Source organism: Macaca nemestrina, chromosome 1, assembly GCF_043159975.1.
Source record: "Macaca nemestrina isolate mMacNem1 chromosome 1, mMacNem.hap1, whole genome shotgun sequence".
Taxonomy (NCBI): Eukaryota; Metazoa; Chordata; class Mammalia; order Primates; family Cercopithecidae; genus Macaca; species Macaca nemestrina.
The window spans coordinates 232,699,065-232,711,452 of NC_092125.1; the positions used below are offsets into that span (position 1 = coordinate 232,699,065).

The 12,388-nt window shown below is 59.9% G+C and overlaps 1 protein-coding gene and 1 long non-coding RNA gene across 3 annotated transcripts in view; one reads left to right on the forward strand and one right to left on the reverse strand.

The window, feature by feature from the left end:
* INTS11 (integrator complex subunit 11) overlaps window positions 1–12,388 on the forward strand; it is a 13,542-nt gene continuing 1,154 nt past the window's right edge. The window contains exons 1-12 of one of the 2 annotated variants that reach the window (XM_071068119.1): window positions 1–156; window positions 3,152–3,249; window positions 3,714–3,787; window positions 4,690–4,918; window positions 8,843–8,941; window positions 9,023–9,057; window positions 9,456–9,594; window positions 9,987–10,051; window positions 10,450–10,639; window positions 11,526–11,609; window positions 11,995–12,084; window positions 12,170–12,332. In XM_071068119.1, the coding sequence (XP_070924220.1) occupies window positions 129–156; window positions 3,152–3,249; window positions 3,714–3,787; window positions 4,690–4,918; window positions 8,843–8,941; window positions 9,023–9,057; window positions 9,456–9,594; window positions 9,987–10,051; window positions 10,450–10,639; window positions 11,526–11,609; window positions 11,995–12,084; window positions 12,170–12,332 (1,294 nt within the window). In that variant the 5' untranslated portion in view covers window positions 1–128. Of the gene's footprint in view, window positions 157–308; window positions 441–3,151; window positions 3,250–3,713; window positions 3,788–4,689; window positions 4,919–8,842; window positions 8,942–9,022; window positions 9,058–9,455; window positions 9,595–9,986; window positions 10,052–10,449; window positions 10,640–11,525; window positions 11,610–11,994; window positions 12,085–12,169; window positions 12,333–12,388 lie in introns of those variants that run through there. The other variant, XM_071068124.1, reaches the window with a different exon arrangement.
* On the reverse strand, window positions 502–3,220 carry LOC105498308 (uncharacterized). Its single transcript, XR_011606973.1, has 3 exons — window positions 3,134–3,220; window positions 1,810–1,973; window positions 502–1,354 (listed from the first exon to the last, which is right to left on the reverse strand). It is a non-coding gene; the product is annotated as an uncharacterized lncRNA (long non-coding RNA).

The window sequence follows — 12,388 nt, forward strand, 5'->3', positions numbered from 1 at the left end:
AATCAGGAGGGCCGGCGCGCAGACCCGCGTTTCCGGCTGACGCACCGGAAGTTGACACCCTGGTGGTTGCGCCTGCGCAGTGCATCACCGCGCGCGGGACTCGCGGCTCTGGGAACGCGGCGGAGACGATGCCTGAGATCAGAGTCACGCCCTTGGGTGAGTGGGAGCCGCCGGCAGGGCTGTGGGGCGGGCTCCGTATGCGGCTCCGGGTGGGCTGGGCGCCCCGCTCCCTCCGGGTTGTCATGGAGCCGGGTGCGCGTCGCGGGCGTCCTCGGTCTCCTCCCCGCGTGGGCCCTGGTGGGAACCGAGAGGCGGCCGAGTCCCTGCACCCTCGGCCTCCGGCAGTGACGCGAGAACGCGAGCCCCGAGGTTCAGGCGGCCGTGAGGGGACGTCGCAGAGGGGGCCGCGGGGCCTCCGCGCTCGCTGTGCGCTTTCGTTGGTGCGTTGACCTCCCTGTGCGGCGCGCTGCCGCCTCCAGCCCCCCAGCCCCTCAGTCCCGCAGCCCCCCAGCCCCCCAGCCCCCCAGTCCTCCAGCTTCTCAGCCTAGCAGACCCCCAGCCTCTCAGCCGCCCAGCCCCCCAGTCTCGCTGTCCCGCTTCTGCCTCCTCACCTCTTACTTTCTGTCCACCACCCCTTGTGCTCACGCCCAAATTACAATCAACTCTCAGTTCAGCTCTTGTTCTACCTGATTTCTGCAACACTGAAAAAACCAGCAAAAAACACAAATGTATACTCTTAAGAGTCCTAACAGGCTGGGCACTGTGGTTCACGCCTGCAATCCCAGTACTTTGGAAGGCAGAGGTGGGAGGATCGCTTGAGCCCAGGAGTTTAAGACCAGCCTCGCCAACATGGCAAGACTCCATCACTCAAAAAAAAAAAAAAAAAAAAGAGCAAAATTAGCCGGGCATGGTGGTGTGTGCTTGTGGTTCCAGCTACTCAGGAGGCTGAGTTGTGGGGATTGCTTGAGCCCGGGAGGTCGAGGCTGCAGTGAGCCATGATTGTGCCACTGCACTCCAGCCTGGGCGACAGCAAGACCATATGTCAAAAAAAGTCAAAGTCCTAACAGTATAGAACAATGCGAAGGAGGAAAGAATTAGTCAAAACCCAGGGTCTCAGAAACACCTGGGGGGACATGGTGCTGGTGGCCAACCATCCTGATGTCCTGGGCGTTTATCCACACGTGCCTGCCCTGTGCTGTCCTGGAACCTGGTCCTTCCACTGGGCAGGGGGTCGAGGGCATCTTCCAGCACAGACACTGGGACGAGATTCCATGTCCTTCCTCATGGCATGAGCGCTTCCTTGGAGGGGTGCCTGCTGCCCCGGCGCGGATACTGTGCTGTGAACACCCCTGGCCTGTGCACAGCCCACGGTGTTAGCGTGGGCCCTGCTGCCCTCCCCTGCTCTCTGGGGCCTCTGCTGGGTCCTCCCAGACTGCCCCTTTCCCATTTGGCCTCTTGGCTGCCTGTTCTACCCACTCTCTGGACAGTCTGATCTTTCATGTGGCTTCAGTGGCTCCCAGTCTGTACCTGGGTGTATTCTTAAGGTCACCTCAGCCAGGGTATCGGCAGAGCAGAACTGTTTCACCACCTCCCTGTGCCAGGGACTGCCTTGGGCTCCATGCTCACTGGGCCAGTGCTGTGTCCTTGGGGTCACTCCCACGCCCTCGCCTGTGCGTGACTGTCCCCCGACCCTGCCTGTCCTCCCAACCCTGTTCCTCCCCCTTCCCCCATCCTGCTCAAAAGTTGGCTTCTCAGGGAGCACTTTCCTGTCATGGTTCTGGAAGTTTCAAGGCTTCCTCATCCTCTTACCTTGCTCTTCTCTGTCACAGTAGCCTCCATCTGGTGTACTCGAGGTGTCTTGTTCACTTGTCTGCTGTCTGTTTCCTTGCAGACAGGGATGCCTCCTCCTCTGTCTTCTCAGCCCTGTCCCCTCCTGTAGCTCCAGGCTCTATTCCCTGGGATCACTGTGGGTCCTGTCGGGAGGCGGGACTGCCAGTACCTCAGGATTGGGCTTTGGAATTCAGAAGACCAAGCCAGGCCCCATGCTTCAGGGCCACAAGTGCCTCTGTGGCCTTAGGTCCTTGGCTGTGAAGAGGGGCGGCCCTCCCTTCCCACAGATGCCAGAGGGCCTCTGTGAGCCTGGCATGGCTTGGGGTAGGAGGTGCAGAGGGAGGAGACAGCTGAGACCCTGCTCTCAGAGAGCTCACACCCAGTGGGGGCAGGAACAGGCCTAGAAGAGAACCTGAGACCCCCATTCGTGGCAGGCAGGCCCTCGGCTGTGGCCCCGCTATCCTGATGTGTGGTGCTGGCTTTGGACGTTTCAGGTGGCTGGTCGGGGAAGGTGGGTGGGGATTCAAGGGGAAAACCAGGCCATTCACGGCCATCAGACTCCCGCCCAGGCACAGGCTGTGCAGGGGCCATGGCCCTTTCCTTGTGGGCCTCCAGGTCACATGAGGGGGCTGAGTGTGCCTTGGCTGGCCAAGGCCTCTGGCTGGAGCAGCTGGGCAGGGCTGCTTGGCTGTCAGGAGTGTGGGAGGGCCGCAGATTAGGGTCTGTGTTGGGGGCTGCGTGGTGGGCAGTGGTGTGGGGCTCGTGTTGCCCACGCCGGCCACTGCTGGACCACTGGCACTGTGTTCGTGTGGCATGGCCGAGGCTGCGTGACATCCCTCCACAGCCGCACCACCAGGGGACACCCAGTGCCAGCACTTAGGCACTCAGGCCCTTGCCTGCCTGGGGAAAGATCCTGCAGGAGGTGGCCTCATTGGTCTGCAGCTCTGCTGAGGGTCCAGCCACAGCCCAGGCGTGACTCTGACTGAGGTGTTGGCCCCGCAGACCAGCCCTTGTGTCTGAGGGGCTGAGGACCACAACACAGTGCCCACTACTCAGCCAGCAGGCCACGGCCGCCTTGAGAGGCCAGGGAGGAGCGTGTGGGCTGCCGGCCTCCACCTTGGATGTGGTGGTGTGGGGCGTGGTCCTGTGTCCCCCTTCCTGGGACTAGGGGTGGCCCTGTTTCTTGGCCCACGTGTCTGTCCACACAGCAGCCTCGCTCTCGTTTCCTCAGTGCATTGGGTCCTGCAGAGCTTGGGGAGGCAGCACAGGGAGCTGGGGGCGGGGGCGCAGCACTGACTCTCACCTGCCCTCCCTCGAGTAGGGGCTGGCCAGGACGTGGGCCGAAGCTGCATCCTGGTCTCCATTGCGGGCAAGAACGTCATGCTGGACTGCGGGATGCACATGGGCTTCAATGACGACGTGAGTCTCTTGGGCAGGAGGCCCGGAGGCCGGGAGGGCTGGCCGTGTGCAGGCAGACCCTGGGCCTGAGAGCCGGACAGTGGGGCAGTGGGCAGCAGTGGTCGTGCTTGGACGACTGCACCCTGTGGGTAGCAGGGATGGGTGGGCCTGGCCGAGGCGAGCCCCTGCGTGGGGAGGTCCCCCTGTACTGGTGCTGGGCTCCAGCCCCAGAGTCCTATAGGCTGGGCCCAGCGAGACCCTGGGCTCAGCTTCCTGCTCACATCTGTCAGTGAGGTTGGAGGTAATCTTGGCCCCTCTGCATGCTGTGAGCATCCAGGGGTTCTGGTGTGACCTGCGGGGTGGCAGTGCCCAGCCTGAGTCTGCACGTAGAACCCCCCTTCCTGGGGGCCCCTCCCTGGGACATGGGTGGTCCCAGGTGCTGCCTGGAGACCACGGCGCAACCTGAAGCCTCACGTCCTTCCCAGCGACGCTTCCCTGACTTCTCCTACATCACCCAGAACGGCCGCCTGACAGACTTCCTGGACTGCGTGATCATCAGGTGGGCACCCGTTGGGGGCCTTGAGGGTCCCATGTCTGTGCCTGTGGGGCTTGGGCCCCCTTACTCGGCCTCGGCAACGTTTGGCAAGGGGCCTGCGTCATCCTTGATCCTCAGGGGGCGTCGGGGCCCCGGGATCTGCTCCTTGCCTGCCTTACTGGTCACACACACGGCCTGGTCTCCACCTATTCTTCTGGCCCTGCCCTCTGAACCCGGCTCTCCAGGCTTCACCCTCTCCGATGCCTTCTCTGTCTCAGGAGCTTTAAACCCCACTGTCTTGTTGGAGATTCCAGAGTCCTGAGTCTGCCCTGACCCCAACCTTTAGAGTCCAGCAGCTCATGACCCGCTCGCTGGTCTGGGTGGCATCGCCTGGATGGCCACGGCATTCCTACTGGTTCCCCCTGCCCCGCCCCGCCCTCCCCAGCAGCCAGAGGGCCTGTGAAGCCTGGAGAAGCCCGCTGTGGAGGCAGCGTCCTCAGCTGCCCCTGAGACCCTCGTGGTTGTGGCTTCTTGTCAGACACAGCGGGGTCCCCAGTGCCTTCTTGGGGCTTGCCAGGCACTGCCCTTGCCCTCGGGTCTGTGCTGCCTTCACCTGCCGCTCCTCTCAGCCTGTCCTGATGCCTGAAATCCCAGCGGCTCCCCGTGCCCCTTAGCGGCTTCGCATTGCCTCGCGAGCATGTCGCTGTCACCGACGTGTTCAGTTTCCCGTTTGCTCGCTGCCTCGCTAGACTTTGAGACTGAAAGTTCCAGGGAGGCGGCTTTGTGTTTGCTCGTTACTGACTCTTCAGTACTCGGGATGGGGCCTGGTGCACAGCAGGCGAATGAAGGGGGCAACCCACAAGCCCAGAGTGGGGGTGAAGGCTGGGGCAGGGTGGGCCCAGGCTGACCTGTGCTGCATCCCCCAGCCACTTCCACCTGGACCATTGCGGGGCACTCCCCTACTTCAGCGAGATGGTGGGCTACGACGGGCCCATCTACATGACCCACCCCACCCAGGCCATCTGCCCCATCTTGCTGGAGGACTACCGCAAGATCGCCGTGGACAAGAAGGGCGAGGCCAACTTCTTCACCTCCCAGATGATCAAAGACTGCATGAAGAAGGTGGTGGCTGTCCACCTCCACCAGACGGTCCAGGTCAGGTTCCCAGGGCCACAGACGGCACAGGCACTGCCCACCCCCACACCAACCATGCCCTCCGCCCGCTCTCCACAGTCTCTGGAAGGCTGGGGCCTCAGGGTGAGCCCACCCCACCTCACTCTTGCATCCAGCACTGTGGGAACACCTGGAGGCGGCAGCGCGAGCACAAGGGCCCCAAACGAGATAGGGCGCCAACCCGGGAGAGCACGCACAGGGTGGGGGTGTGCCCCGGCCTCCAAACCCACCTGGCTCTGTCTGAGCGGCATTGAAATGGCCAGAGTGGGACAAGCTGGTGCCCTCAGAGCGCTCGGAGCCTCCGGAGACTTGCTGGAGCTCCCAGGGTGTCGCCGGGCAGGGAGGCAGGGGCCAGAGGGGAGATGGGCCAGTTCTGGAGGGTGCCTGGTTCTGGGTGTGGGTCAGGGAGGAAGTGAAGGTTAAGTTGGTGAGTGACAGATTGGCAAAATTTGTGACAAAGATTGTGGGTTTGTCTGTGTCTCATTAAAGTCTCTGGGTATTGCTTTTATATTTTTTGAAACTATATTAGGTACTTACGTATTTTGAAACATTTTATTTTTCTGATTGAACTTCTTATCAAAATGAAGTATATTTATCTTTTTCGTTGTGAAATTTTAATTTTTTTTTTTTTTTGACAGGGTCTCACTTTGTTGCCCAGGCTGGAGTGTGATCTTGGCTCACTGCAGCCTCGGCCTCCCAGGCTCAGGTGATCCTCCCACCTCAGCCTCCCAAGTAGCTGGGACTACAAGCATGTGCCCCTATGCCCAGCTAATTTATTTTGGTATTTTTTGTAGAGAGGGGGTATGTGTTGCTCAGGCTCTCCAACTCCTGGGCTCCAGGGATCCTCCCACCTCAGCCTCTCAAAAGTGCTGGGATTACAGGCATGAGTCACCACACCTGCCAACTCCTCCGTATATTTTAAACCCAGACAGACATGATTTCTAATGTCTGGTAACATCAACATTTGCTTAGTTTTATTTATATATTTATTCTTTTTGTTGTGCTTCCTGTATTTTTTCTGCCTTTTACTTGGGGTAATTTGCCTTCTGCCTAAAGAATGGAGTGTGGGTCTGCTGGTACTGAATTCTGTCATTTTTTTTTTTTTTTTTTTTTGAGACGGAGTCTCGCTCTGTTGCCCAGGCTGGAGTGCAGTGGCCGGATCTCAGCTCACTGCAAACTCCGCCTCCCGGGTTCACGCCATTCTCCTGCCTCAACCTCCCGAGTAGCTGGGACTACAGGCGCCCACCACCTCGCCCAGCTAGTTTTTTTGTATTTTTTAGTAGAGACGGGGTTTCACCATGTTCGCCAGGATGGTCTCGATCTCCTGACCTTGTGATCCACCCGTCTCGGCCTCCCAATTCTGTCAATTTTTATTTGGCTGCAAATGGATTTACTTTACCCTCATTCTTGAAGGATTTTTTTCCTCTTAGGTGTGTAGGATTTTAGGTTGACAGTATTTTGTCTCTGCACTTTGCAAACATCGTTCTGTCCCCCGTCTCTGGCACGGGCACCTGTAGGGTCTTGGCCTTGGTTTTTGGTGCTTGTGCTCCGATGGGCCGACATGTATTCTCAACCTGTTCAGAGTTTGAGGCCTCTTGGATCTGTGGCTTGAGGCCTTCATCACGTTTCTTCCAGTGTTGCTTCTGCCTCGTTCTTGTTCCTCCAGGGGCCCTGAGAGCCTGACGGTCAACCTCTTGAAACTTCGTCATCCCTTTGTCTTTCCTGTTTCCTGATAGATATTCTCTCTGGTGTCTTTCAGTTTACGGATTCTCTTTTCTGGTTATATGTCATGTGGTGGTAAATTCATCCATTGAATTCTATTTTTTTTTTTGAGATGGTGTTTCGCTCTTGTTGCCCAGGCTGCAGTGCAATGTCATGATCTCAGCTCACCACAACCTCTGCCTCCCGGGTTCAAGCAATTCTTCTGCTTCAGCCTCCCGAGTAGCTGGGATTACAGGCATGCACCACCAAGCCTGGCTAATTTTTTTTTTTTTTTTAAGTAGAGATGGGGTTTCTCCATTTCTACTAAAAAAAAGGTCAAACTCTTGACCTCAGGTGATCCACCCTCCTCAGCCTCCCAAAGTGCTAGGATTACAGGCATGAGCCACCACATCTGGCCCATCCATTGAATTCTTAATTTGGGTTTTAATAGTTCCTGGTTTTAGAATTTCCACTTTTTGCCAGGCGCGGTGGCTCACACCTGTAATCCTAGCACTTTGGGAGGCTGAGGAGGGTGGATCACGAGGTCAGGAGATCAAGACTATCCTTGCTAACATGGTGAAACCCCGTCTCTACTAAAAATACAAAAAATTAGCCGGGTGTGGTGGCGGCACCTGTAGTCCCAGCTACTCGGGAGGCTGAGGCAGGAGAATTGCGTGAACCCGGGAGGCGGAGCTTGCAGTGAGCCGAGATTGCGCCGCTCACTCCAGCCTGGGAGACAGAGCGAGACTCCGTCGCAAAAAAAAAAAAAAAAAAAAAAAGAATTTCCACTTTTCAAAAATAGTTTCTATGCCAAGGGTGGTGGCTCACACCTGTAATCCCAGCACTTTGGGAGGCTGAGGCGGGAGGATCCTTTGAGCCCAGGAGTTCCAGACCAGCCTGAGCAACACAGTGAGACTGTCTCTCCAAAAGTACTGTTTTTATTTTTTATTTTATTTTTGAGACAGTCTCACTCTGCCACCCAGACTGGAGTGCAGTGGCGCAATCTCGGCTCACTGCAACCTCTGCTTCCTGGGTTCAAGTGATTCTCCTGCCTCAGCCTCCCGAGTAACTGGGATTACAGGTGTGCACCACCACACTTGGTTAATGTTTTTGTATTTTTAGTAGAGACAGGGTTTCACCATGTTGGTCAGGCTCGTCTCAAACTCCTGATCTCGTGATCCACCCGCCTCAGCCTCCCAAAGTGCTGGGATTGCAGGTGTGAGCCACCATGCCCGGCAAGTTTTAAATGAGTGAAATAAATTTTTAAAGAAGTCTAGTTTTTTGCCAACTTTTTTTTTTTTTTTGGACGGAGTCTCGCTCTTGTTGCCCGGCTGGAGTGCAGTGGCACAATCTCAGCTCACTGCAATCTCTGCCTCCTGGGTTCAAGTAATTCTCTTGTCTTAGCCTACTGTGTAGCTGGGATTACAGGTACCTGCCACCATGCCCAGCTAATTTTTGTATTTTTAGTAGAGACAGGGTTTCACTATGTTGGCCAAGATGGTCTTAAACTTCTGACTTCAGACGATCCACCCACCTTGGCCTCCCAAAGTGCTGGGATTAAAGGTGTGAGCCACCGTGCCTGGCCCAATATTTTTTTTTTTTTTTTGAGATGGAGTCTCGCCCCGTCGCCCAGGCTAGAGTACAGTGGCGTGATCTCGGCACACTGCAACCTCGACTTCCCAGGTTCAAGCGATTCTCCTTCCTCAGCCTCCTGAGCAGCTGGGATTACAGGGATGCACCTCCACGCCTAGCTTATTTTTGTATTTTTAGTAGAGATGGGGTTTCACCATGTTGGCCAGGCTGGTCTCGAACTCCTGACCTCAAGGGATCTACCCGCCTTGGCCTCCCAAAGTGTTGGGATTACAGGCCTGACCTACCTTGTCTGGCAGCTAGCATTCTGAATCTTGTCTTTTCTCTGTGATGTATTCAAAGTCCACACTGGAAACTCCAATTTCAGGTCCCTTTAGTCTTCCATCTGTTGTTTTTTGTTCTTTGTCCACATTGCCCGTCCCTTGTGAACTGGATGCTGTGTATGAGCAACAAGGACTAAAAGGCTCAGTGCAGTGCCCTCGCTCCCCGCCCCTGCCTCCCTCGCTCCCCGCCCCTGCCTCCCTCGCTCCCCGCCCCTGCCTCCCTCGCTCCCCGCCCCTGCCTCTGCCCCTCTGCTGTGACGACACAGCCTGAGCACAGCCCTGTCCTCCACAGGTGGACGATGAACTGGAGATCAAGGCCTACTATGCAGGCCACGTGCTGGGGGCAGCCATGTTCCAGATTAAAGTGGGCTCAGAGTCTGTGGTCTACACGGTCAGTGGAAGGGCTTAAGGCTCGGGAGGGGCTGCCGGGGTGGGACGCACCCTCCTCATGGTGGCCTTGATCGTTCACCAGGGTGATTATAACATGACCCCAGACCGACACTTGGGGTAAGTAGTCCGAGATGTCTTTTGTCCCATGGGCCCCCCTGGCGCTCAGGACCCTGGCGGGTGTCGGCGTGCCAGCCCTCGAGCGGCCAGCCCAGCAGTGTCTCCCATGTCCCGTGTGGCCTGGAGAGCCCCTTCCTTCTGGGCCCAGATGCGCGAAGGCACAGGGTCCAGGCGGGGTCCTCTGTCCCTCCTGTCTCTTCCCAAGGTCTGGGCGGGGTCCTCTGTCCCTCTTCTCTCTTCCCAAGTGTGCTGCCCACAGCATTTTACCAGCTGGCTCTTTCCAGCCAGAGTGGCCCAGGAAGGCGGGTGGGCGTAGTACTGGGGCCCAGCTTGTCAGACCCAGCCCTGCAGCTGTGGGGACCGTGCACTGTGACTCACACCCCACCCCCGTGTACTAGAGCTGCCTGGATTGACAAGTGCCGCCCCAACCTGCTCATCACGGAGTCCACGTACGCCACGACCATCCGCGACTCCAAGCGCTGCCGGGAGCGAGACTTCCTGAAGAAAGTCCACGAGACCGTGGAGCGTGGTGGGAAGGTAGCCACAGCAGGGGTGGGGACGCGGGCCCTCGGCTATGCTGGGCGGGTCCTTTTGGCTGCCCTTGGCCTAGGTCAGGGTCTCAGGGTGGGGGGCACTGCATTTTCAAGCAGGGAGAGAGGAAGGTGTGCTCAGCATTGAGGACAAAAACTCAGAGACCCTTCCCAGGGAGCCCCTTTGCCTCTCCTACCTCAGATCCTGACGAAGCCCTGGCCAGGCCCCACGCAGCTCCCTTCTGTCTCCGGAGAGTGGCTGGGACAGGACTGGGAGCAGATGAGAGAGGCTAAGGTCCCTATGAGGCAGCTCTTGGGCACCTGGCTGTGCCCTCACTGAACGCTGCCTGCTGTGCCAAGGGGCTGTATGGCCAGGCTCCTGCCGTGTGTGTCCCCCAGGTGCTGATCCCCGTGTTCGCGCTGGGCCGCGCCCAGGAGCTCTGCATCCTCCTGGAGACCTTCTGGTAGGTGCCGCCAGGACGGCTCTCTCAGGAGCCCCTGGCCCAGCCTGCACAGTTCAGTCGGTGGGCAGCCCTGCCCAGGGTGCTGGTGGCATCTCAGCCCTGCTTGCTGCTGTCCTGGGGGGCTGCTTGTGCGCTGTGTGACCCCAGGAGGCCTGTGACGTCCGGTCAGCGTCACTGTCTGCGGCTCTTGTAGGGGTTCCTGGCCCTCCGCTGAGCCTGGCTGCTTTAGGGCTTAATGGGACATAGGCTGAGGGCACTGGCCTCCTGTGGTTGCGACTGGACTCAGCCCGGCCCATGCACGGGCTGTGCAGATACAGGTGTGGGGGTGACCCGGCCGAGTCCTGCCCTGCAGTGCCCTCCCCTGTGGCCGCTGTGCTGACTGGGCCGGTGGTCCCCAGGGAGCGCATGAACCTGAAGGTGCCCATCTACTTCTCCACGGGGCTGACCGAGAAGGCCAACCACTACTACAAGCTGTTCATCCCCTGGACCAACCAGAAGATCCGCAAGACTTTCGTGCAGAGGAACATGTTCGAGTTCAAGCACATCAAGGCCTTTGACCGGGCTTTCGCTGACAACCCAGGGCCGATGGTGAGACCCGCGGCAGGGCTGGCCGGCACCTCCACGTCTGTCGGCCTCCTGTCTCCTGCAGGTCTCTGGGCTGGGCCTGCGGCGGTGGTGGGGGCGTCGCTGCCCCGAACCCCCCCCGACCCTGTGTGTCCTGCAGGTCTCTGGGCTGGGCCTGCGGCGGTGGTGGGGGCGTCGCTGCCCTGAACCTCCCCCGACCCTGTGTGTCCTGCAGGTCTCTGGGCTGGGCCTGCGGCGGTGGTGGGGGCGTCGCTGCCCTGAACCCCCCCCGACCCTGTGTGTCCTGCAGGTCTCTGGGCTGGGCCTGCGGCGGTGGTGGGGGCGTCGCTGCCCCGAACCTCCCCCGACCCTGTGTGTCCTGCAGGTCTCTGGGCTGGGCCTGCGGCGGTGGTGGGGGCGTCGCTGCCCCGAACCCCCCCCGACCCTGTGTGTCCTGCAGGTCTCTGGGCTGGGCCTGCGGCGGTGGTGGGGGCGTCGCTGCCCCGAACCCCCCCCGACCCTGTGTGTCCTGCAGGTCTCTGGGCTGGGCCTGCGGCGGTGGTGGGGGCGTCGCTGCCCTGAACCTCCCCCGACCCTGTGTGTCCTGCAGGTCTCTGGGCTGGGCCTGCGGTGGTGGTGGGGGCGTCGCTGCCCCGAACCCCCCCCGACCCTGTGTGTCCTGCAGGTCTCTGGGCTGGGCCTGCGGCGGTGGTGGGGGCGTCGCTGCCCCGAACCTCCCCCGACCCTGTGTGTCCTGCAGGTCTCTGGGCTGGGCCTGCGGCGGTGGTGGGGGCGTCGCTGCCCTGAACCTCCCCCGACCCTGTGTGTCCTGCAGGTCTCTGGGCTGGGCCTGCGGCGGTGGTGGGGGCGTCGCTGCCCTGAACCTCCCCCGACCCTGTGTGTCCTGCAGGTTGTATTTGCTACGCCAGGGATGTTGCACGCCGGGCAGTCCCTGCAGATCTTCCGGAAATGGGCCGGAAATGAAAAGAACATGGTGAGGGCGCGGTGCGGTGTGGGAACCTGGAAGCTGGAGGCTGGCGGGTTGTCCTTCCTCCCGTGCCGTCTCTGCGCTCCGCTCTTGCTGGCCTCGCGCTGGCCGAGGGACGTGGCTGCTGCTGCCAAGGGACGGGGGTGACATCGCCTGGAGCTGCTCAGTCTCCCTGTGACGTAGCCCGTCCACCTCGGGCTGTACAGCCCCAGCCCAGCCCCGGACAGTCTTGTGGCAAAACCTGAGTCCTTTGGCGTCTGCAGCCAGGCTTGGTCGGGCACTGCTGGCAGGTGGAAACAGCTCCCAGGGGTTCAGGTGGGGACATCCCAGGGAAGGCCCTGAGGTGCCAAGGCTGGGGTCCCATGGCTGTGAGCTCTGTGCCTGCCCCCAGGTCATCATGCCCGGCTACTGCGTGCAGGGCACCGTGGGCCACAAGATCCTCAGCGGGCAGCGGAAGCTGGAGATGGAGGGGCGGCAGGTGGTGAGTCCCGACCCCGTGCTGGGTTGGCAGGGCAGAGGGGCACCTCCTGGTGGTAACCGCTGTCCACACCCTGTGGTCTCCGCAGCTGGAGGTCAAGATGCAGGTGGAGTACATGTCATTCAGCGCACACGCGGACGCCAAGGGCATCATGCAGCTGGTGGGCCAGGCAGAGCCGGAGAGCGTGCTGCTGGTGCATGGCGAGGCCAAGAAGATGGAGTTCCTGAAGCAGAAGATCGAGCAGGAGCTCCGTAGGCAGCCGGGCGGGCGGCGTGGGGCCCACCTTGGGTCGATGCAGGCAACCTGG